This window comes from Halichoerus grypus, chromosome 2, assembly GCF_964656455.1.
Source record: "Halichoerus grypus chromosome 2, mHalGry1.hap1.1, whole genome shotgun sequence".
NCBI lineage: Eukaryota > Metazoa > Chordata > Mammalia > Carnivora > Phocidae > Halichoerus > Halichoerus grypus.
In genome coordinates, this window is record NC_135713.1 from 9,302,028 (window position 1) to 9,329,434 (window position 27,407).

At 37.0% G+C, this 27,407-nt stretch overlaps 1 protein-coding gene across 4 annotated transcripts in view; it reads right to left on the reverse strand.

Annotated features, from left to right (window-relative positions):
• CTNND2 (catenin delta 2) overlaps positions 1–27,407 on the reverse strand; it is an 892,725-nt gene that overhangs the window by 729,314 nt on the left and 136,004 nt on the right. For all 4 annotated transcript variants that reach the window (XM_078066561.1, XM_078066564.1, XM_078066562.1 and 1 more), the window contains exon 2: positions 15,113–15,249. In XM_078066561.1, coding sequence (XP_077922687.1) covers positions 15,113–15,249 — 137 coding nt within the window. The remainder of the gene's footprint in view (positions 1–15,112; positions 15,250–27,407) is intronic.

Genomic DNA, 27,407 nt, shown 5'->3' on the forward strand with positions numbered 1-27,407 from the left:
GGAGGTGTCACACTCACATCAGAACAAAGAAGGTCATGAGATGGGAAATAACATTGTAGCCACTTTTCCCCACAAACCAATCTGCCACAGGGGTGCCTGGGTGGCTCAGTGGGATAAGCATCTGATACTTGTTTTGGCTCAGGTCATGATCTCAGGGTCCTGGGATCAAGCCCCATGTCTGGCTCCATGCTCAGAGAGGAGTCTGCTTGAGGATTCTCTCCCCCTCTCTCTGCCCCTCTGTCCCATTCTCTCTCTCTCTCAAATAAATAAATCTTTTTAAAAAAACAACCTGCCACAGTGAATATTTGGGTAAACATATTGCCAAAATTCAGCTGTTTCAATCCACCATGCAGCAACATTTATTTTGGGTCCATATGGCTAACAAAAATAACTTGTTCAAGGGTGCCTGGGTGGCTCAGTCGTGTGAGTGACGGATGCTTAATTTCAGCTCAGGTCTGGATCTTGATGTCCTGGGATCAAGCCCTGCGTGGGGCTCTGCACTCAGTGCAGAGTCTGCTTGAGATTCCCCCGCCCCCGCCCCGCTCCTCCCCCTGCTCACATGCACTCTTTCTCTAAAATAAATAAATTAAAAAAATATTTTTTAAAAAGCATAAAAAAACCACCTGTTCACTTCCTGTGTTGACATGAAAGTATACTTAGATTTTATGTTTTAGTGGAATAACTTTCATTAACTGGCTGTTTTAAGACACCATCTTCACTTTGTAGAGCTTTCTCCTAAGAAAATGTTGCTAAATAAACCCTCAAATGAGCTTGGGACATAATACAGGATTTGCTACAATAGCACTTATAATGATTCAACAGAAATCCTCACAACATTTTTATATGAAGACTCTATTTCCTGTAACCTGTAGATAAGGCTGGAATTATTCTTTTATACAGTTATGGAGAAGTAAGCTCTCTATGTGTCCAGAAACTTCCACATAAGTATGCTCAAGATATATCTTATGCTAATATGTAAAAAAAGCCAACAACAGCAAAAACAAGCCCACAAATATAAAACACATATGGCATACCACCATTAAACAAACATACAAATGAACAGCAACTACAGAAAAACTTCAAAATCCGTAATAATTAGATTTTTAATATTACAATATTAAAAGTTTCACCAAGTACAAATATGTGAAAAATCTCCCAAACACAAAGGAAAACAAGATAAGCGAATAATAATAAGCACAGAGTTGAACTGCTCTAAACTCTGGGGAAAAGTATGTTTTCAAAGAGCAATTAAAAATCATTGAAAGAAAAAGAAAAAAAATCATTGGAAGAAATATTTTTTTAAAATGATAAATTTGGGATAGCTGCATATAAACAAAAGGAATTGGATATTTATGTGTTTTTTATATGTGAAGTTGCAGATTCATGCACTAATAGGGAGTGTTTTGTTTTGTTTTTGGCTAAAATAAGGCACACACTCCAGTTAAAGACAAAAAGACACCTGCTTATATATTTTATTAATGAAGGATATGTTTAAGTGAATATCCCTCATCTTAAATTGAATATATGTCATCCCACTTGATTAAATGAGTTTCAATTTGGGTTGTTCATAGAGGAAATTGCAGTTTGGGAACCTGAGATTCATCTAAGTATATGGCTAATTCTGAAATGGTAGTTCGAAGGGGGAGACACAGATCCAACATGACCATGAAAAGAAAGGTAAAAGAATATGATCAATGCAACAATGGAGATGAGACCTTCGTACCATACAACTAAAGCCCTCATGATGATAAAGCAAAGCATTCACTTTTCAGCTGAAATGGAACAGAAAAACACAGTAAGTTCATCAGTGAACTCATACCCTCAACACAAATACTTTGGACTCATCCTCTATGTCTGGCACTGTTCTGAGGGCCAGCAAGGCAACAGTAAGGAGGAGAGACCCAGCCACAAACCTATTCCATAAATTAATTAATTAGGTGTTTTTCAGAAAAAAGAACTGCAAATTTTAGTAATTATTAATGTTATTATTATCATCATTATTATTACAGTAGGAGTATGCATGTAGACTAAAATATTTCATTTCCATTAAATCAAGTGACAACAGTGTGAGAAGGGTTTCCAGTATCAGGTTTCCACACAATCCAGAAAAGCTCCCAGGATGGTAATTTCTTATCTTGGGTCTCCATAAAGGCAGAGTCATCATATTACTGCAGTATTATTAAAGCCAAATGTTTTGGAAGGCGTTCTCAGGGAGCGCTGACATGCTGTTCCTGATATGGGCAGAGATCCCAAAATAGAAAGAATTTACACTCTAGATTATTAATTTTAAGAATAAATTGCCTCTAGCTTTTGACAGGAGGTCTACAGCAGGTAATTGCAGGTCTCTGACAAGTATTTAGAGTATGTGGTATCATTTATTTAAAGTGTCTCTATTAGCTAATGGGTGGGCTCAGTACAAAGCTGATCTTTTGTCCGGGTAGAGGTGGTGGGTATGAGTGTTGACCTACAGGGTTCCAAGTGTACCCTAAAAGCTTTGAGTCAACTCAAAGAGTTAAACACCCTTGTTTGACACCTCAGAGTTCTACTTCCCAAAATAGAACAGACTTGCCTACAATTATGAAAGAATCTTGGATTGAATTTTACATAATTCTAAGTTTCAGTTTTGAACATAAAACTTCTTCATCTAGCAGACCTTCCAGGATGTGTAAGCTGCAAAATGCACCCCCAGACAACTCAATCTACTGAGATGGTCAATGCAGCTACTTAGTATTGGCTACTAAATGCTAAGGATGACCTGTCCAAAGGGACTTTTGTTTGTTTGTTTTGGTCTTGTTAACATTGAGTCCTTCTGTCTCCTAGTAATTAGGCAAGTTGGGCCAGCTACTTCTGGAGACCCTGAGCAGAATGGAAAGTCAGAACTTGACATTAGTCAAAGAGGAAGATGCTGATCTTTACTTTTTTTTACAGCAGCAGGCCATACAGTCAACTCATTAGAGCCCAGGCCATGAGCTTGAACATTCTTTTAATGACAGCCATGAGTGACGGCAGCTTGAACAGGATTGATGGGCTGCCGAGGGCGTGTTTGCCTGGGTCACTGATGCATGCTGGAGACCACTTCCAGCCACACCACTGACTCTCAGAAACAGAACATCCCATGAAAACAATATTGTGGCAGTCAGCTCACAGTGCCCCTTTCCTACCACATTTCCTTTACAGACATTAACGAACAATGAAGTGTGCAAGTTCCTGGAATTCTTTTTGTTTAGAGTCTCATTAATGATTCCGTCAGATTCAAAATTAAATTGCAGATCAAATTGATATGAACTCATCTGTCTCTCTTTTCCTATAGTTAAAGAGGAGCTACACAGGCGGCGCATCATTTGACTTGGCCTCAGCAAACCTTGTTCATAGAGAAACGTTTCTCTTGGGAAAAATATTAGACAATATATTGAAACCTATTATACCTAAATTATGGGAGAGTGTAGTTTAGTGAAAAGAGCACTGGATTCAGAATAAAACAAGTTAATTTTCTCATTTCACTTCCATGGCAATTTCTTATATGGCTTTAGGTAAGTAAACTGTTTTTTTAAAGTTTGAGTTTCTTTGGTCATAAACAGAAGATGTTGAACAAAATAATTACTAGAGAAAAAGTCATTATTTAATTGTGTATCTGATGAAATAAGTTTTAAATAGTTTATAGAAATAGGTCATGTATATTTTATAAAAATATGTACATTTTAAGGAAATTTAATATCTAACCTTTTTAAAACCATTTTTGTTATTTTGAGATACTATTTAATAATGCTTCCTTTGTCCTATCATATTTCATATGTTAATCTTCATTATCTCTACCATATTTGGTTCAGTTGTTTTGAATACTGAACATGTGTCCCCCATTTATTCCCTCTAGAATATTCTACTTGTTAATTTCCTACTCTGTGCAAACCCTGGGCAATGGCGCTATTATACCCCTGGAGCTCCTGCTTTGTATGTCCTGCCCGTGGCTCTTATCAGTAACTAATTATGACATATTTTCCCAGTGAGTTTGTGAGGGTCTTTAAACTCTTTCTGAAAACTTTGCTCCAGGCAACTTCTGTCAAAGTAGACCCAATGATTTATGTACAAGGAAGTATGACATGTCATTTTTGTTTCATTCTGAGAAAACTGAATCAACCTAAAAGATCAACAAAGATGGAAAAGTTCAATAAAATTAGAATACAAAATGACTCACAGTGTATCTACATATATAGCCATTAAAAAAAGGTTTTAATATAATAGTCATATGAAAAAATACTCTTGATATAATATTAAGTGTACAAAGCAGTATAAAATACTTATAAAGGAAAAGAAAGATTTTGTACAAATAATTATATATTCATATAAAAATATTAGAAAGAACTCTTTCCAAATATATGCAACAACCTTTAGCTGCCGTATTATTTTCAAATAAAATTTTTATCTTCATTCCTTACTGAGTTTTTAAACTTTTTCACAATGTGCATGAATTATTTTAAATGGAAAATTCATAAAAATTTTTAAAATATATTTTAAAAAATACTTTAATAACATATTTAATATTATGTATAATAATATAATATATAATATAAATATAATATTTAATATCATATTTAAAAGAAATGTGATTTCATATATGAATATATTTTTTAAAGATTTTATTTATTTATTTGACAGAGAAAGACAAAGCGAGAGAGGGAACACAAGCAGGGGGAGTGGGAGAGGGAGAAGCAGGCTTCCTCCTGAGCAGGGAGCCCACCGCTGGGCTGGATCCCAGGACCCTGGGATCATGACCTGAGCCGAAGGCAGATACTTAACCACTGAGCCACCCAGGCACCCCCATATATGAATATTTAGCAATGAATTCTAATGCTAAATATAAAAGAGGCATTAGAAATGTACTCTAATGTCATGTTACAAAACCCCACATATTAAAAGCTTATCTTCTAATTCAGTATATAAAAGGTAAGTCCATTTTTATTTTTCCCATCATAGCCTTGCTCCAGTGCCTAGAAAATCCAACTCCTAATAGCTTCAAAGGGAAGAGTGCAGACAGCATCCAAGTGAATTAATTCTTGGAATAGAGTTTGGGGTGATTAAAAATGTGGATAAGTATACATGTGTCTTGGGAAGAGTTACAAAGTCAAATTTTAGGAAAAACATTAAGTTTTAGGAAAAAATTCAAAATAACTTATAGGCAAGAACAGAATACACATAAAGGAGCACAGAGGGTGAGGGGAGGAAGGGAGGGATAGAATCCATCCACACTTCCAGAATTCTTCACTTATCACTAGAACTCCTAGCACTAATTCCAAGATCTTCCACAAGTGGTTTAGGACCCTTGTTGCTCCTCTATCTCTAGCTTCAACCACCACTTTTATGGTGCAAAAGATCCAGAATCCACAAAGAAACAGGCCAGCTTCAAACCCAGCAGGTTCCATCAGTCTGCTGCCTACTGACCACTCCCTTCCCTTCCTAGTTGGAGTTCCACCGTTCTACACACACCACTTGGTTTCTTTCTTTGCCTTGCTGCAAGTCTAAACACCCATTTTGGTCAGTCTATCTGCACCCTGTCTGTGTATGGGATATCCACAAGACTTTCTGATCCTTGTTGACTCCGAGATCTGCCCTTCCTTGTTCCAAACCACAAACCACACCTTCTACCAGGACCCAGGTCTACAGACTCCTAGCGTGCATCTTCGTATCTCAGTCCACCTCTTGAAAAAGGCCGCCACAGTTCCTACCATAGTTCATGTTCTAACAATGAAAACTAGGGAAAAAAATACATGCTTTTTTTCATGAAAAAAAAAAAGAAATTCAAGAATTTATTTCAAGAAATAAATTCAAAAATCATCAAGCAATTCTCATTTTAATTTTAATATATGGAAAGAGTTCAGCTGTGGCACTATGATAAATATAATTCTTTTTTCTCTGGCTAAATGAATATAAAGTTCACTAGTCTTTGCAGATAATCCTTCCCTATCTTCTTGACCTTTCCTAAAGGTGTTTTAATTTCCTCTTTTTTATGGCTGATAATTTTGTCATTACTTTCATGAAATCCTTTTCCAAGACACAGTTTGGAAAGTGATTAATAGTTATAGGTCATTATCCACATTGTGTTATCAGAAACTACTGTTGCACATTACAGTGACACTAATAATGTTGAAAGACGTGGCAATGACATGTGACACTGGAAGAAGACTAATTAAAGGAGCATTTTATAATGTGCTCCTTCCCAATCATATTTTTTTATACAGAGCTAATGCAATTTAAAAATTATAAATGTAGAAGCTACATAAAAATAAAGGTATGCTATCTTTACCATGAGTTGATGTAAACTATCAAGATTTCTTTAGATTTTATGTAAGATGAATTTTTTAAAATGCTTTCTTAATGCTTTCATATGATATAACATATGTAAAGTACTCTGTGCAGTAGTTTTACCCAGAGTGGGAGCTCAGAAATGCCTTTACTCCATTTTCCTCCATTAAGGATAATAACAAAAGTGATTAAAAGCAAGAAAACTTCTATTTTACTACCGAGAAATCATTGATAGTTTAAATAATGGTACTAAAAAATTCCTCTAAAATCAAGAACCTGACTGCAATCCTTGTGGAACGTAGAGAACAAGAGAAGTTAGTGTAACAATAGAGTGTCTAGGGCTATAAATACTGTCAACTTAAGAAATGTTTTTATCAATATATAGCACTTTGAGTTTTTAAGCAAATTGACTAAAGAGTTTTCTTAAAAATTTGTCTACATTTTTTAAAATATTTTATACCTTTTTATATAAGTTTGTTTTATATTTTTAAATTCATTGCTAAATAGTCGAAGGCAAACTTCAAATCTGTGTATCTATCATACAGGGAAACACAGTTCTATGCACATAGTTGGCATTTGATAAACACTACTGAATAAATACAATGAAATGACACATTTGCATATACTGTTATATACTTAGAAATTTCTATTTAATGTACTCACTATTAAATGTACTTTGTGGACACAAATTAAAAAATCATGATGAAAGAGGAGAGATCATGACCAATACCAAGGAAATACAAACAATTTTAAGAACATATTATGAGCAACTATATGCCAACAAATTAGGCAATCTGGAAGAAATGGATGCATTCCTAGAAATTTATAAACTACCCAAAATGAAACAGGAAGAAACAGAAAACCTGAACAGACCCATAACCAGCAAGGAAATTGAAGCAGTAATCAAAAATCTCCCAACAAGAGTCCAGGGCCGGATGACTTCCCAGGGGAATTTTACCAAACATTTAAAGAAGAACTAATATCTATTCTTTGGAAGCTGTTTCAAAAAACAGAAATGGAAGGAAAACTTCCCAACTTATTCTACGAGGACAGCATTACTTTGATCCCAAAACCAGACAAAGACCTCACTAAAAAGGAGAATTACAGACCAATATCGCTGATGAACATGGATGCAAAAATTCTCACCAAGATACTAGCAAATAGGATCCAACAGTACATTAAAAGGATTATTCACCACAACCAAGTGGGATTTATTCCTGGGCTGCAAGGGTGGTTCAACATCCACAAATCAATCAATGTGATATATCACTCTAATAAAAGAAAGGACAAGAACCATATGATTCTCTCAATTGATGCAGAAAAAGCATTTGACAAAATACAGCATCCTTTCTTGATTAAAACTCTTCATAGTGTAGGGAGAGAGGGAACATACTTCAATATCATGAAAGCCATCTATGAAAAGCCCACAGCAAATATCATTCTCAATGGGGAAAAACTGAAAGCTTTTCCCCTAAGATCAGGAACACGGCAGGGATGCCCACTCTCACCACTGTTGTTCAACATAGTACTAGAAGTCCTAGCCTCAGCAATCAGACAACAAAAAGAAATAAAAGGCATTCAAATTGGCAAAGAAGAAGTCAAACTCTCTCTCTTCGCAGATGACATGATACTTTATGTGGAAATTCCAAGACTCCACCCCCAAATTGCTAGAACTCATACAGCAGTTCAGCAACGTGGCAGGATATAAAATCAACACACAGAAATCAGTGGCATTTCTATACACTAATAATGAGACAGAAGAAAAGAGAAATTAAGGACTCGATCCTATTTACAATTACACCAAAACCCATAAGATACCTAGGAATAAACTTAACCAATGAGGTAAAGGATCTGTACTCTAAAAACTACAAAACACTTAGGAAAGAAATTGAGGAAGACACAAAGAGATGGAAAAACATTGCACGCTCGTGGATTGGAAGAATAAACATTGTTAAAATGTCTATGCTGCCCAGAGCAATCTACACGTTCAAAGCAATCCCTATCAAAATACCATCGACATTTTTCACAGAGCTGGAACAAACAATCCTAAAATTTGTATGGAACCAGAAAAGACCCGAATAGCCAGAGGAATATTGAAAAAGAAAACCAAAGATGGTGGCATCACAATGCCGGACTTCAAGCTATATTACAAAGCTGTGATCATCAAGACAGCATGGTACTGGCACAAAAACAGACAAAATACATCAATGGAACAGAATAGAGAAACCTGGAAATGGACCCTAAGCTCTCTGGTCAACTAATCTTTGACAAAGCAGGAAAGAATATCCAATAGAAAAAGGACAGCCTCTTCAACAAGTGGTGCTGGGAAAATTGGACAGCCACATGCAGAAGAATGAAACTGGACCATTTCCTTATGCCATACACAAAGATAAACTCAAAATTGATGAAAGACCTAAATGTGAGACAGGAATCCATCAAAATCCTAGAGGAGAACGTAGGCGGCAACCTCTTTGACCTCAGCCTCAGCAATCTCTTGCTACACACATCTCCAAAGGCAAGGGAGACAAAAGCAAAAATGAACTATAGGGACTCCATCAAGATAAAAAGCTTCTGCACAGCAAAGGAAACAGCCAACAAAACTAAAAGGCAACCTACGGAATGGGAGACGATATTTGCAAATGACATATCAGATAAAGGGTTAGTATCCAAGATCTATAAAAAACTCAACACCCAAAAACAAATAATCCAGTCGAGAAATGGGCAGAAGATATGAACAGACATTTCTCCAAAGAAGACTTCAAATGGCCAACAGACACATAAAAAAACACTCAACATCAGGGAAATACAAATCAAAACTACAATAAGATACCACCTCACACCAGTCAGAATGGCTAAAATTAACAAGTCAGGAAACAACAAATGTTGACAAAGATGTGGAGAAAGGGGAACCCTCCTACACTGTTGATGGGAATGCAAGCTGGTACAGTCACTCTGGAAAACAGTATGGAGGTTCCTCAAGAAGTTAAAAACAGAGCTACCCTACAACTCAGCAATTGCACTACTAGGTATTTACCCCAAAGATACAAATGTAATGATCCAAAGGGACATGTGCACCCCAGTGTTTATAACAGCAATGTCCACAACAGCCAAACTATGGAAAGAGCCAAGATGTCCATCGACAGATGAATGAATAAAGAAAATGTGGTATATATATATATATATATATATATAATATATACACAAACACACAATGGAATATTACTCAGCCATCAGAAAGGATGAATACTTACCATTTATATCGATGTGGATGGAGAGTATTATGCTGAGCAAAATAAGTCAATCAGAAAAAGACAAATTTCATATGGTTTCACTCATATGTGGAATATAAGAAACAGCACAGAGGACCATAGAGGAAGAGAGGGAAAACGGAATGGGAAGTAATCACAGAGGGAGACAAACCATGAGAGACTCTTAACTATAGGAAACAAACTGAGGATTGCTGGAGGGGAGGTGGGTGGGGGGATGGGGTTATTGGGTGATGAGCTTTAGAAGAGCATGTGATGTGATGATCATTGGGTGTTGTATGCAACTGATGAATTATTGACTTCTACATCTGAAACTAATGATGTCCTATATGTTGGCTAATTGAATTTAAATAAAAATAAATAAATGTACTTTGCTGGTAGAATTATTACCAAAAAAACACATTTATCTGGGCCACAATAATTTATAAACATCAGTAAACTATATGAGCTCTGAAGGTTTTTTTAAATGCCCTGTAATTTTTCTAGCTTATATAAGAAGATTGTTTAGATGCCAACTTTGGAAATATATGATGATCAAATCAAACAATGGTCAACTTAAGGGAAAGAAATATTATTGTGAAACAAATATATTTTTAGGAAAGTCATGGTGTTCTTAAGAGCAAAGTAGCACTATGTTGGTTTAAGACAAAAATACAAAGACAAAGGTTACATAATGTGAGAGAATGTAAATTCCTGTCTAAAAGTATAGACCAACATTGTAACAATTAAAAACAATGAAAACACACAGGTGAAGATCAGGAGGACTACTCTCATACACCCACAAGCCAACATCAGCGTGCTTCTCACAGGCATGTGGCAACATCGGGTCCCCTCCCCACCTAGGGCAACTGGAGTGCTGTCACTGCTCATCACCACTGTTCTGGCATCACCATCACTCGCCACCACCTTTCACAGAGTCAACAAGGTTTCTCTCTCTTTTCACATTTTGATCTCATCTCCCAGAGTCATAACCTAGGTCTCAACATTAACAATAATTACTTTTAAATTCTGTATTTTAAGCACAAAGCTTCCAAGCCATCACTATCAATACACAATCACTGAGAATGCACTGTCCCCACCAATTTTTCTTTCACCCACTTCCACTCAATTTCGATTCCAAGATCCATCATTATAACGACTGTCTTGCATCCCTCACCTTCAGTGCCTCCCCCCTCCACCTCTGCTCAGCCCAGCTCACCATAGACTCCTAACAGGTCCAATTCAAATTGGTGCCCATCTCATGAGAGGGGAAGAGTTTCCAACACCAAGCCATCAGTGGACCTGAGACCATGTACTTTGCCTCTCTCCCATTCTCATGGATGAACTGTCTTTTTTCCAAAAGCCACTCTCTCCACTGATAGGATCCCATTCACTCTCATCTACCCAGTGACTTTTCTCCCTGAAATTATTCCCCCTCTCTAGAACATCATTAACTTCTCTTTCTATGGGTCATTGCCATCATCATAGGGGTATCTCCCATCCTTAAAATAGAATCCCTTCACCGTTCTTACCCCTTTAAGTTCTTACCACCTAACCCACCTTATGGGCTGCTGTTTGTAATGAATAGTTATCAATCACCCCTCTTAGTTATTTATCCAAGTCATGTGACCAGAGTCATCACACACCCGACCTCCATCCTCCCCTCCTCTTCTGGTGAAGGACACTCACAGGAGAGGAAAAAGGAATTAGGTTCTTCTCTCTTAACGCCCCATAGAAAAACTTGGTAACTTGGAAATAAGACAGATATGTCTGAAATACAGAAAATTACCAATAGAGTATAACATAAATCATGGTTCTATTTCTGTTGATATAAAAGTGTAAAATTCACAAGTTAAAAAGCAATCAAGATGGGAAATTAGCAGAAAAAAAAATCAATGAACACCTTTTCATTGAGCAATCCATGGCTGCTGGGTTTAAGGACTCTATGACTCAGTTTACAAATATCTCAGTCACGCCATACATGTCATGCAGACATGTTTCACGACTTAGGGCTTGTCACGACTTAAGTTCATTCTATGGTTATACACCAGAATTGATTTCTATGCAATGTTAGCTGCCTGCTTAAAAACTTATGTTCTTAGTCATAACAATTTATTTCAATAAACTGTCAAGCTGACTTTTCTTTATACATGTACTTCCTTTATTACCCTTTATTATACGTTGCGTATATGAAGTGCTGAATACATTTAATGAATGAGTAAATAAATTATGCAACCTATTACTTGGCAGTTAGCTCAGAATATATGCCTCCTCTGATAAAGAATGACTTCTCTCCCACAGAACTGGTGTCCAAGGAGACAGGATTAAGGTAGCACATAAGAGTGATGCCATAAAATTTCTTTCTTAAATTTCTCTAACTTAATAAATAGAATTTTTAGTCAAAAAAAAAAAAAAGCTACTTCTCATTAGCACCTAAAGAGGACCAGGCAAGCAATATTCAAGTGAAAAAATTTATAAATATATTATGTACATAATTATTAAAAATCATAAAAAATTAACTTTTAAAGTTGCCTTTCTTTCATCTCAGCTAATTTTTTTTTTTCAAATATATTTAACTTAGCTTTAGCTCCATAGATAATAGTCTAGACCTCAGGAAAAGAGATGATGGAAACCTTAAGAATAGTTTAGGACAAAAATCCCCAGGGAAGGAAAAAATTGCTTGTCTGCAGCAGGCTACCCCAAGCAAGTCCAGGGACCTTGCTGCTTGCTGATTCTGCCTTCACATGGGCAGATGCCACAGGACCTGATGCCTGAGCCTCTAATGCAGGGGCTTCAAGCTGCTCTAGTCGCCTTCCAGGACAGACTTTCATGCCTGCTCACATTAGTTACCGGCCACAAACAATCTCACCTTTGCCATCCAAAAATGGACAATGGACTTATTTTGATTATTAGAAAAAACTCTTCACAGTAAGTTTTTTTAAATTCTCATCAAGGATTTGGGGAGGCCATTTTATTTACAGTAATGTATTTTTTGCTATAAGCAGCTTATCCACTCTCTCAACTACAGACATCACTATCTCAGCTCAAGTGGTATTTCCTATTATCCAAATCCAACTGGTATCTATTCCAGTCTCCCAGTTCTTTCTCCCATTTTGGGTTGTCTTCCTTATCCTCTATATTCTCTGCCTACTCCTACCTCCATCTAATTGTACACATGTACAGTACCCAATGTTAATAGTTTGATTTATTTCCTCCTACATTTTCTAGATGTTCATAAACATTGTAAACAACACAAAATATTTATTATTGTCTTTTAAAAACAGGATAATGCAATGCTATGACATTTAATTTTTAAAATCCTCATGTATTTTTCAAAGGTGTAATATATAGTTCTAACTCATTTTTATTAATAACTACATAAGAAGGATATAGTTTTATATGAAAGATGTATCTTTTTTCAATTCTTCATCAATCAATATTGTTCCACTTTTTTATTATCCCAGATAATTTTGCAATAAACACCCATATACATAAAATCTTATGGTCTAGATCACCCATTTATATACTACATATGTCTAAGCATGACTAATCAAAGGGTTCTAAACACTGTAAATGCCAATTCATAGCAACATATCATTTTAAACAAAGATTACAGCATTGCACATTCTCATATGGAGTGACAAAGAATGTGCATTTCCTCAAACCTTAACCTTAGCTAGACTATAATATATATAATTTTTTAATGTTTGTCTATTTGGTAGATTAAAGAAAATCATATTTTCATCTTGAATTTTATAACCCTGATTAGTACAGTAGAGTGGAAAACATTTCCATATAGTCATTGGTTTTTTGCATTTTTCTTCTGTGAACTACTGTTTACATTTTTGCCTAGTTTTCTATTCTGTTATTTCATTTTTCTTTTTTTCTCATCAACATTAGGAAGCATTAATATATTAATTATATCAACACTTTGTCATATTTTGGCACATATTTTCTCTTGGCCTATTTTTTCTACTATTTTATGTTGAATATGTCCTTATGATTCTGAACTCTCAGTTATGTCCTACAGAGAGAGCATTCTTTCCATTTTGGACCAATTGGACACTACAGTGATGAGAATGTTTGGTAAGATAAAATCTCTCTATTAAAATTTCCTTGTAACTCATGTATTTATGCTTCCCATATGATCTTTAAAATAGTTTGACCCAGTTTGCCAAAGAAATAATCAGCTACAAGATCTTATTACAACAGCCTAAAGTTTATATCTTAATTTGGGAAAGAGTAATATTATTGTGATAACCAAGCTTTTCTATACAGGATCATAGTACCCCTTGTCATTTATTCTTAATTACTTTATGTCTTGTGAAAAAATGTTATAGTTTTCGTCAGACAGGTCTTGTCATTTTCTTGTTAAATTTATTCCTCTGTTTTATATTTTGTCCATACTCTAAAGTTAGTGGCCCAGCAAGACTTCTAGATACATGAATAAGAAACCATGACATAAACCAACTTTAACAAAGCAGTAGCCTGAGTATGGCACGAATCTTTGCTCCTTCTATTTCCCCTCAAAAATAATCAGCAAACTCTCAGGAGTGGGCTTTTGAAAGCAAACTAATCCAGCAATATAGCCTGTTCCCTGCTTACTGACCATTTTCACAAACCAGATTATCCAATTAATCTATTCAACTTTCCTTTGTGTACCTACTTAGCACCACACTTCCTGCCGTGGTGACACACGTTTGACTGATAGCATCATTGATCCCTTCTGTCAATGGATCTTTCCTCAGCGACTCTATTGATAGCTTGACCACTGCTATTGCTTATTCAGCATCCCCCGAGTCATATAACCCACACACAGGACGCTTTCTCATTTTTTTAAAAATTATGATTAATATTCTGGCACATGCTAAAAGTGGAAAAAATCTTGATTTTCCAGCTTTCTTTGATTATTTACCACCTTTTATTAATAAGAAACATGACTTTTAATAATTTTTTTTTAATCTAAGACTTCAGATTTTACTTACTTAGCCATTTATAAGGCAAAGTAATGTTGGAGGAAGAATCATTCACATTTTAATTCATTTTATAGGGAAAATTCTAAAATGCATTCTTCCAGATCCATCTCAGAAACACTAGAAAGACCAATTTCACTTGACCCAACACAGTATTCATCTGCTGTCACCATACTAATTTTTTATACCTGTGGATTTATTTTGATTGTTGATTAGACTTTATATTTTCTTTTTTTCTTTTGTTTTTAGACTTTATATTTCCTAAAGACCAATTATTTGGCCTCATGCATATAACAGTATTAAATGTCAGGTCCATCACCAAATCTACCAAAACTTCACCAGTAGGGAATTTTGACTATAAAGTGCTTTTTCCCCCCGGGATGGAATATTTTTTCAAGGAAAACTGTCTAAATCATGAACAAAAACATAAAGTCAAAAGCAATTACAATCCCATTTTAATATTTTTATAATAAATACCAACATTCTGCTAGAAAATCATGATTTTCTTCCAACATCACTGAGTCATCCTTGCTCATCTGAAAGAACAATTTCTAATATGTTCCCATAAGTAGGTCACAAAAGTGGAAATGTTTCTACCTGTTCTTTGACCGAGGCAAGGATGGCGGAGGTGGTTTCCGTTTCGGAGCCATCCCCATTGGAGGTGGTCAGGCCAGGGCTCAGGGAGCTGGTCTTCTCTGAGGTTGACGAAGGCTGGTCTGGGACAGGCATAGCTCCTGCAATGCAAAAGGACATGCTTAATGCGATAGGATGTGGCCACTGCACCCAGACATAACTATCAGGCAACTTTAAGCAGTACCCTTTCGAAAAAATGAAAATTATGAACTACAGAGAAAGCACACGACGTCATTATAGAACAGGAAACAATACAAGTAAATGGAATGGTTTCTCCTCTATCAGCCCAACCAAATTCCAGGATATACTCACAACTCTGTGTTTTGTATTTGAGGTAAGTGGAATAAGAGATAATAAGAAGTAAAAGGCAAGTAAGATAATAAGAAAGAGTAAAGAAATGAAGAAGTACTGAGTCTAAAAAAAAAAGCCAGTTGAGGTGGTGCCTGGGTGGCTCAGTCGTTAAGCGTTGCCTTCGGCTCAGGTCATGATCCCAGGGTCCTGGGATCGAGCCCCGCATCGGGCTCCCTGCTCTGTGGGAAGCCTGCTTCTCCCTCTCCCACTCCCCCTGCTTGTGTTCCTTCTCTCGCTGTGTCTCTCTCTGTCAAATAAATAAAATCTTAAAAAAAAAAAAAAAGAAGCCAGTTGAACTACCATTTTACCTCAGCCCAATTCATAAATGGACAGACAGGTACAGCTTAAAAACAGCATCCTGAAAGTTACTTCTTCCTATTATCTTTCTCAAACAAGTAAGACCAGTAAGATCAAAGTACTTTTTCCATATATTACCTAGCGATGCTTATCAGCAGAGGAAATAGTAATTAACTGAGGACAATTTTTACCAGGGCCCTACAAAATCGTTATTCAAATAAAAGTTTGGGAGTAAATAAAGGTTGTTTTCTTGCCTAAAGCTATCATATTACATGTCCTTCCAGGAACCAGTGTTATGTGAATGTTAAAAAGTATTTCCTATTATACTGTAACTGGGCAGTCTGGGTTTTACAGTAAGCAACATAATTTCCATAGGAACCCCAGCACTGTGATACATTTGTTAATAGTTAATAATTTAGGGCTATGCTAACTGAAAAGCGTTCTATTATAGAATTGTCCTTAAAGTATATGAAAAGATTGGTCATCTAATTTTCTCACTGGACATTCCAACTTAGTTTTGATTTGTCTTCATTTTTTAAATATTTTTTAATAATATTACCAATGAGGATGAGAATAGCATTGGAAAGATAAATCTGTTACAAACAGAATTTATAGGAGGGTTGGGGAAAATAATATTAGAAAGCAGGATATGAGCAAAGAGTAAAGATCAAATTAAACATAGTACAGCAAAATGCAACCGTGGCTAAAAAACAGAAGGTATTTTAGGTGATGGATATCAACAGGATGAAAGAAAGTGATTTAAATAATTACGGTGGTGGGGTTGGGAAGACAAGAATAAAGTACAGTTTCGTATTCCACTTGCTTTCATATGCAGTATTTGATCGAGCCTCATAATTGTAAGGATTTAGATCAACAGATTAACAAATGTTGTGCCCAGGTAACAGAGCCTGAAAGCCAAGCCCTTGCAATTAGGAAAGGTTTGAGAGATGGGGCAGGGGAGAGGACAAGGGCAGAAAGCAAGAAGAAAGGAAATGGCAGTCTTGGGTGCAAAGTCACCCCCTCCCCGACCCTGCATCTCCACCTGTATCTATATCGGTGGCTTCCAAAGGGGACTCTACACAAGGACATGGGTCATTCAGAAGTTACATACATGTTTTTTTATGATCATAATTGCAAGTCATTTATATAGACACACCCATTTTTAAAAATTTCCTTCTATTTCCTGTGTAATTTTTTTAAAGATTTTATTTATTTATTTGAGAGAGAGAGAGAGATCGCAAGAGGGGGAACACAAGCAGGGGGAGTGGGAGAGAGAGAAGCAGGCTTCCCGCTGAGCAGGGAGCCTGATGTGGGACTCGATCCCAGGACCCTGGGATCACGACCTGAGCCAAAGGCAGACGCTTAACGGCTGAGCCACCCAGGCGCCCAGGCCTATATAAACTTTTAAGATTCTGGCCAGTGGCTGCGGAAATCTACTTGACCTGTAACCACCCAAGATGAGTCTTGTAAATAAGTTCACTTGCTTATTCAACCTGCCACCTACCAATCTAGAGTGGTCTGCTTCTTTCTTCAGTCTCTCCCTGCCCTCTGAGTATGGAGGCCAGTGTGCAAACCAACAGACTTTGACAGCAGAGATGGCCATCTTCAAAAAATTAACTGATGGACTCTGGTGTCACACAATCATCCAATTCAATGACCCACCTAGCATTCTCATGCCACCATTACTTTGATTTCCTCCTCTCTGATTCAGTGATAAGCTTCTTTGGCTGTGATGAGGTATTTGCTCCTCTAGAACTTCCCACCCTCAATCTGTAACCCTCTTATCCTTTCAACTGTCTTCTCATTCCGTCACGTCCAGGCCTTCACACTGTGTTGTCACAGAGACCTGTTCCTTTCTTCTCCCAGGTTAGCAGGTCCCACCTACTTCCAATTCCAGGATCTCCAAATCCCCTGCATACTGTGGGACTCAATAAATATTTCATTAGCTAGACTTGCACTGTCTAATATGGTAGCTTCTAGCAACATATGGCTATTTACATCTCAATAACATTAAAAAGTCAGTTTATTAGTTGCACTATTCACATTTCAATTTGCTCAATGCCCACATGTGGCCAGTGGCTACTGTACTGTATCGTAAAAAATGTAGAAAATTTTCATCATTGCAGAAAGTTCCATTGATCTATACCCAACAGTCTATTCCTTGATGTGATCTTTCATCTGTAGCTTTATTCCTTGGCAGTAGGTTGTGAGAAGGGATCAGATTATAAACATATTTTGAAGGGAGAACTGTCAGGATTACTGATAGGTTGCATGTGGTAGTGAGGCAAAGAGAGGAAGAGTCTAGATTATTCCAGGGTTCAGGTTAAGTGACTAGCCATTAGCCAAAATGTTGACACTGTAGGTAAAACATATTTCAGGTAATGGAAGATGACTTGACATGCAAACTTACAACAAAACACATCTATCTGTGACTCTTCTTTGCTGTTAATATCTCGGCAGCTGAGATCAGCTCAAGTCAGAAACTACACTCTGATATGAATTAGGCAATGTAAAGATTGATGACTTCTAAACACTGCTTATCACATCTTTATTCCCTTTTTTCCTTTTCTTTAGGCAGGTCCCTTCTTATCTTTTACTTTAGAGTTGCTAGAAACTTCTAGAACTCTTCTCATCTTCCTTTAGCTTTAGCCAATGGCTTCAACTTAAGTCTCTCAGACATTAACTTCCTTGACTCTCACACCAAACTAAGAAACCCCACGTGTGTGTGGCCGCATTTAAAGTTGTTTCCTTCCCTCATGTATCCACCCTTTTCAAGACAGTGCCCCTCCCTGTTCTTGATCTTATGTCCTAAAATACAAACATATTAGTGCAATAGACTGACTTTTAGCTTTACCTCATCATTAGGCATCACTTTCATAATTTTCCATTATGGTTGCACCCAAGTGAGTAAAGAAACTGGCCATTAGAATACTCCTATATATACATATGTATATACATATATATATATAGATATAGATACACACATACACACACATTTATGTATCCAATTTGATGTTTTAACATTGAATATAATTGAACATATGGAATTTTTATAACCCTCCACTCATTCCACAGGTGATATGTGTAAGATTAGGATCATGTAAAATGGAGCATAAGAATATTATTAATATTAGGTTGCAGAGAATGTGTAGATTCGTATAAATTAGTGACACGAAAAACAATAGTGAACACGTCATTTGTATAATCACTCTGCACCAAAACTGCAATTCTGTATTTGCAACTAAGATGTCATGAATATCAAAACCCAACATAATAGGCAGAGAAATAGGCACAGCATTGTTGTCTCCCAGATGCACTCTTCACATATAAAAGTATATCCATCCTTGTTTCTTCCTTTTAAAGAGAAATTTAAAATTACAGCTTGTCCTAATAATATACAGAATATAATAATTAATAGCTGTCAAAACTCAATATAGTTAGAGCTAAAACTCAATCTGTCTCGGTCTATGTTCAATTCCCCACATCTAGCTCACTATCTAATATATAGGCAGCCAGTTAATAAATACTTGTTGAAGTAATGTATGAACTGTTAGTGTAAAATCAATAATGGTCGCTTAGTAGAGCATGTAACATTAAGTAAAATGGGCTTTGCATTAGGAGCATTTCTCTGAATCGTATTTGTTATGACACCTTTTAATTTCAACTCAAGAAAGCTGCTTTTTTGAAACCTTATGAGGACTACTGTATGGCTTGGCCATGGTCGAATGCCGGGGAAGGTAGACCCTTGGGTTGCTGGCTTCTTGGGTAGAGGCATCAATCAGGCAGGATCTGAAACTTCTGGGACTTGACGCTTGCAACTCACAACTTACGAACAGAATCTGGCAGTATTTATGGAAAGCACCATGCAAGGAAGAAGTATTGAGCCATATCCAGCATCTGCAACTGCAAGGCAAAGCCAGGAGGTAGCCACGTGTCCAATTTTATCCGGTAGTTTGGCGGTGAGGCCAATGGGATGCTATTTGCAGAGTCAGAGACACGAGGTCACTTGTGGCTGTGGAGGAAGATATGATGAGTGGGTAGAGAGACGTGGGATCTGAGTGTTAGAGCCACATGTCGAACACAAGGGGATGATTGTTCTACCTGTGTGTTCAGAGAAGTGGGAACTGTAGAAAGTTGAACGTAACTTGGCGAGTCAGGAAATCCACTTCATGCTATTGCGTGAGCCCTTAATCATCGAGGAGGATGGGACCAACCTAAACATCACCACAGACTTAAGGCCCACCTGAATATTATTCGTAGTGACACAAATTGTGTCTGAAAGTCCAGAGGAAGCTTCTGTAGAGACTACAGAGCAAGAGGGTACAGCGGCAGCTCATGCTCGGGACAGACGTATGAGCAGCCGAGTTACAACAAAATGAGGTCAGTGAGGACAGGAGAGGGTCTTCTCTTGGTGTCTCACAGTCCTGTCTCCTAAAGCATGATCTCAGGCACTTTCACTGATGCCATTATGATGTTATATGTGACATTATGTCAACCATGTATTGATCTTTAAGAAGTACTGAAAGGCGAAAGATTTATGTGATCTGAAGAGAAACCAGAGAAAGGCTGGTACTTTTGGAAAAGGAGCCAGCAGAGGACGGGGAGTAGATGCCCCCCCTGCCCCGCCCCAGCCACGCTTACAACCTGGAGGTGAAACAAGGTAGAGTACTTGGCCACCTAGAGCTAAGGTCCGATCCTGATGGGTAAGATGCTAAGGGTGGGATCTCACAGATTCCTCAACCGCCATCAGGGTGCCCAAACCTGAGTGAAGAGAAAAGCTGAGAGAAGACAGCGGCTCGACCGGTCGACTTTGGAAAGGCAGAGGGTCACTGGCAGGGAGAAAAGAATCAGAATAAATCTATAAAGTAAGGTGAGAAGGGCAGGAAAGGCAGCACTGGGGCTGGTATTCAGGGAACATCAGGGGCGAGCCTGGAAACACCAGAGGGAGGGCATTGGGGGTAGCCGCTCTGCTGTTGGGACTTAATCACGCTTTCATCTGCAAGTGACAGAAAATCCATCCCAAATGGCTTAAAGAAAATGGGGGAGCAACAGTCACATTAAGAAGCATCCCAATTTCAAAAACATTGGAAGATTTTTACAATCCCGGAAGACGTATGATCATTACAGCTCATCGTGATAAATGCACCGCCTGAGGAAGGTTCACGTTACAAAGGTAACGGGGAGCGGGAAGGGTTTGATATTGTCGAATTGTTTAAAGAGACTGCGGAGAAGAAGAAATGCAGGTGTGGGACGATGAAAATAGAAATATTCAAATTAATGACTTGTGGGTAACATATAATATTAAAGTAGCCAACCCATACATATTTCTATTCATCCTACCTCTGTCTACTTTTACAACAGGAACATATCTGGATGAAATTAATGACAAAACGATGACAAAAACAATATAAAGTTTCGGGCTCATCATCACTAAAAAACAGTGACCCACTTCTGAAATCAATAACCATCCTAGCTCCCCAGACACGACAAGGGCTGTTTTCAGCAGCCGATTTCATGGCTCTGCTAAGCTGGAGGGATATTTCTCCTTATGCCAGAGAAATAAAGTCCGAGATTCTATAATTACAGACCCATCACAGTTAACAGTAAGCTGAAGAGAAACTGAAACAGGCACAATACCTTAAATGTTGGCTCTCCCCGAATAGGAGGAAAAGTTCTAAAACATTCAATAATAAAGAGGCTCAGCAGTAGACTGACTATTCTTTTGGCTGAGACTTCAAAGAAGCATGCTTAGCACCGCTCCCAATGCAGTGCTGGTCACACACAGTGACTGCCCAGAACACGCTGTCACTGCCAAATGCCCAGGCACTGGAGTCCCCCCTTCTCACAGCTTCGAAAGCCTCGTAACCATCTCCGACCTTGTGTCTTTGCAAGATGCTGAATAACAGCCTCTAAGCCTGCAAGTGAAAAAGCATGCCTCCGCAAACATTCCCCCTAACAATACTTGAAACAAATATGCAGGTTTCCATTTTACGTTCTTCTACTTAATCACAGAGTGACATGATAAAAATCTGGTACCCCCCCAAAAAAATCACGCTCTAAAGCTAGGCCACAATTGTGAACGACCAACGCTGATTGTCACAATCTATTAAACAGAAATTCCCCAAATGCTAGCCGCACACTGGCCTGTAACATGTTCTCACTTCCTCGTACTTGAAAGTGTCCATTCAAATTATGGCAATTTGCCCTTCATATTGATTCCAAATATGTATCTGCCACTTGACAATTTCTCAAGATAGACCTCAACCACACATTTTTTTCCCCAGAATTACTATCAATGGGCAGTCAAGGACAAAATCTTACACTGTAAGCATCTGCACTCCTTAGAAAACATGTTTAATCCATCGAAGCAGGGAACCTGTCCATCAGTGTTTTAAATTTAATTCTAGAACAGAGTTTCAGCTACTCCTACACAACTTCAGTTGCTAGCACAGACTTAGAAATCTTTTAAATAAATCTCTCTACTAGCTTTATAGGAAAAAATACATAAAACAAAAACTGAATAGAGCCATAAAAATTTTTGATAGTTATCAGGATATGTTGACATTTCTATGCACACATAAGAAATTTTGAAGTTTAAAGTGATATAATTAGCTTACTACAACACACACTTCAAGAAAAAAGTAAAGCTTTGCTTACAGAATATATCTAAATCGTATGTGTAAAGAGCTTTCACTGTACTTGTGAAGGAGGTTACATAGCAAAGGACCTCTCTTATTTTTTGGAATATATATTTATTAAATACACATTGGGAGTTCAAATATGTTGGTATGTGATCAATAAATAATTTTAAATAGATGAATGACTAGATATTATGCAAATGTGACTATCAATCCCTAGCTCTGTTTTTTGCCAATCTGTTTTCTGTTTACTAGTTTCTGTGAGTTAAGAATTTTTCGATTCCCCATATAGGTGATATCATATCGTATATGTCTTTCTCTGTCTGACCTATTTCACTTAACATAAGGTTTATCCATGTTGTCATAAATGGCAGGATTCCCTTCTATCTCATGGCTGAATAATATTTTATACACACACACACACACACACACACATTTTCTCTATGCACTCATCCAAGTGTCTGTTGATGGACACTTATGTTGTTTCCAGACCTTGGCTACTGTGAGTTATGCTGCAGTGAATGTGGGAGTGATATCTCTTCAAGATCCTACTTTCATTTTCTTTCAATATATACTCAGAAGTGGAATTGCTGGGTCATATGATAGTTCTGTTTTTAATCTTTTGAAAAACTTCCATAATGCTTTCCATAGTGGCTGCACCAATTTACATTCCCACCAACAGCGCATAAAGGTCCACTTTTCTTCACATCTTTGCCGACACTTGTTATCTCTTGTCTCTTTGATGATGGCCGTTCTAATAACGTGAGGTTTTGATTTGCATTTCCCTGATGACTAGTGATGCTGGCACCTTTTCATGCACCTGTTGGCCATCTGTATGTCTTCTTTGGAAAAATGTGCACTCAGTTCCTCTGTCCATCAAATGACACTTTAAACCATGGAATCCATCAGACAGGGGCGCCTGGGTGGCTCAGTCGGTTAAGCATCTGCTTTCGGCTCAGGTCATGGTCCTTGAGCCCCACATCTGGCTCTCTGCTCAGTGGAGATCCTGCTTCTCCCTCTCCCTCTGCCTCTCCCCCCTGCTCATGCTGTCTCTCGCTTGCTCTCTCTCTCAAATAAATAAATAAAATCTTCAAAAAAAAGAAAGAATCCATCAGACAAGAAATTGATTCCAACCACAGAGAAACACAAGTCATTTTTCACTCTATGACTTGCCAAGTGGGTGTTATGCTTCCCTTATAGCACTTTATTCATTTTACTGCAATTGTAAATAAAAATCTTCTGATCCATCAAATAGAAAAAGTAATTATTAATAACTTCATTTTAACAAGTGGACAACAATGAGACTTGGAAAAAATAAAAATAGCAAATCCAGTCTCAGAAGACAGAAGTCAACAGTGGTCAAGGATTTTCACCCAAATATCTGACATTTTATCATACATTATTTTGATTAGACCTCAGGATTCTCAGTGTTTGAATGTAATAGTTCTTTTACATTGCAAATCTGATTACAAAACAACACTCATGAGTTTCAGGAAAGATTTTTTTTTTTTTTGGTAATTTTACGTAAATCCTTAGGCTTTGTCACTAAGATACTAATTACTTTTGAGATCTTAACGAGAGAGCGCCATTTTTCTAAGTCATCATGATGCCAACATCTTTTTCCTATGTTATGAAGTCCATCATCCTCTAGGAGATCAAGCTTATTCTGATCTCCAAAGGCAATTTTCAGCAAAGCTGTCTGAAAAGAAACTTCTCTATGTTTCCAGTTATTCTATACAATCATATCATATTTTAAATCTCAGATGAGTAAATAGGTCTATTTATAATGATATCATATTCCTGATCTAGAAACAATAATATTTATCATTTTCAAGTCCATTTCTATCATGTTTCTACTTTATTTTTTAAAATAATTTCTTTCACAATTAAATAATTAAATTATTCTATGTTTGAGAAAAAGTCTCTTTCCAGCATTGGGCTTCCCACCTCCCACTTTCTTCTTTCTCCTTTTTCTAAATATTTACATCTCCCACAATCGGCAGGTACTACTCTCTAATACACAAGTTGTTCCTTAATGAGAGGTCAAATATTTTAATATTTAGTTATAAAATGAGCCAATTATAAGAGTTCAAATATATAAATAAATTTAAAGAAAATAAGCATAACTCCTATAAAAAGAAATTGTGGCTTTGTGTCCAGACAAAAAAATGAAATTTCTGCCAATTAGGTAGGAAGCTTGTACTTTTTATGCGTCAACATTTTGCTGTTGTTATTGATCTTTCTGGAGAGAGAGGTCCAAAAGTAAACTGGATTATATCTACTTTTTTATGTCTCTATTTTGTTGACAAACTTTTGTAATTTCTAAAAGATGAAATTTCAATTAAGGATATTATTTTTTTAAAGGGGAAAAAAAGGTTTAAAGATCTATCTAATGTAAAAACCTTAGTGAGGCGCCTGGGTGGCTCAGTCAGTTAAGCCACCAACTCTTGGTTTCAGCTCAAGTCATGATCACAGGGTCCTGAGATCGAGCCCCCTGTTGGGCTCCATGCTCAGTGCAGAGTCTGCTTGAGATTCTGTCTTTCTCCCTCCTTCTGCCCCTCCCCCTGCTTGCTCCCTAAATAAATAAATAAATAAATAAATAAATAAATAAATAAATAAAGTATTTAAGAACAAAATTAAACAAAAAAAACCCAACCAACCAACCAACCAAAAAAACCTTAGCAACCTATAGGGATTATTAAAAGCACAGTAAAAATCACTTGAGATTGAATCCTTTTTATACAAATGTTCAAGGCTCTTAAGAAAATAATACAACATGATATTTGATAAAAATCCCAATTATCTAAACACTGTTTAAGTATATAAATTTCGGTTAGAAAAACCTTAAATGTTCTCTTATATTTACCTTTCCTACAATCAAGTATTTCTTAGATGAAAAAACAATAAAAAATGAAGAGCGGTGTCATACCAGTCCTCACCGGTATAGAAAAGAGTACTATCTATGAATATATGGTTGTAACAAATTAGGTATTAGCTATGGTGGTATATTTATAAATTTAAGTTACAATTGAACAAATATTTTTTACAAGACAATATAATAATATTAATTGTGTACTGACTATGTAATCTTCTAAGCTCTTCACCATTACTAACACAATACAACAACTTTGTGCTGCACTTCTATTATTATCCCCATTTTGCAGATAATGAAACTGAGGTCCAGAGAGGTGAACCTCCCCTAAGTAACAAGGGAAGAACTATTGTTTAAAGCCACACAGCCTATGGTTCTCAATCATTATGTGCTGCTAATCTATAGAATATCTTTTAATACCAATACTATTTTGCAAAATAATTCATTAATTTAAAAATAAATCACTGACCAAAGTGGGCGCCTGGGTGGCTCAGTTGGTTAAGCGACTGCCTTCGGCTCAGGTCATGATCCCAGGGTCCTGGGATCGAGTCCCACATCGGGCTCCCGGCTCAGCGGGCAGCCTGCTTCTCCCTCTGACCCTCTCCTCTCTCATGCTGTTTCTCTCTCGCTCGCTATCTAATAAATAAATAAATAAATAAATAAATAAATAAAAATCACTGACCAAAGTGTGGGCCAGCCTCAGTACTAGGCATTGAGTATTGGATGCAAAAGATAAATAGGAAGAGGAGTCATGGGGAAAATAATGAATATAGAAGTTGGATCTAAAATGTCGATCTTTATGTGGTAAATATACACAATGGAATATTATTCAGCCATAAAAAAGAGTGAAATCTTGCCATTTGCAACAACATGGATGGACCTAGAGGGTATAATGCTAAGTGAAATAAGTCATTCAGAGAAACATAAATGCCATATGATTTCACTCATATGTAAAATTTAAGAAACAAATGAACAAAGAAAAAAGAGACAAAAAAAAAAAAAAAAACCACTCAAATACGGAGAACAAACTGGTGGTTGCCAGAGGGGCGGTGGGTGGGGGGATGGGTGAAACAGATAAAGGAATTAAGAGGTACAAACTTCCAGTTACAACATAAATAAGTCACAGAAATGAAAGGTACAGCATAGAGAATACAATCAAGAAGATTGTAATAACCTTGTTTGGTAACAGATACGACTATTTTTATGGGGGTAAGCACAGAGTAATGGATAGAATCGTTGAACCATTATGTTGTATACCTGAAACTAATGTAACACTGAATGTTAATTATACCTCAATAAAAAAATAAAGACACTAATAAAATGTGGATCTTTGTTGTAAAGAGGGAAGTTCTTAAGTAAGAATGTCTTCAGAAGGCTATGTTGGTGTCCCAGTGCCTATCACAATGACCAGCATGCATCCTAGAAGCTATTTTAAGTGGCTCCATTTTGTAACCCTACCTGACTGGCTCCCACTGCACCTATGGTCACCTGTCCACTCCATAAGGCCCTCCTTGTGACTGGGGCCCTCCTGCCCTCACCAGAAGCTAGTTTTGTTGTCTCCAAATCCATTCATTCCAGTTTAACATGATTTATTCTTGAGTTAAACATATGTAAACCAAGGAGATATAATTGCATCAAGAATAAATTTTTGTTTCTTTAACACTTCAGTGAAACTCCTTTATGGTAATGCATTTTTTTTAAAAAGATTTATTTATTTGAGAGAGAGAAAGAGAGAGCATGTACATGAGCAGCGGGGAGAGGCAGAGGGAAAAGGACAAGCAGAACCTGATGTGGGGCTCGATCCCAGGACCCCAAGATCATGACCTGAGCCGAAGGCAGACGCTTAACTGACTGAGCCACCCAGGCGCCCCATGGTAACCCATTTTAAAAAGCTATGGAATTAATTATGGATGAGATGATTATAAAGGGCTAGGGAAAAATTATAAACACATAGAAGATTTATTTCTTCAAAATGCTTCACAGATGTCTTAGATTCCTTACTCACTTTAAAGAAATGGAAAGAGGAAATCATAGAGGATGCAAGGAGGAGAGACTAGGGTTGGGAAGGGCTCTAAAAGAATGTTTTCTTGGCACTCTGATG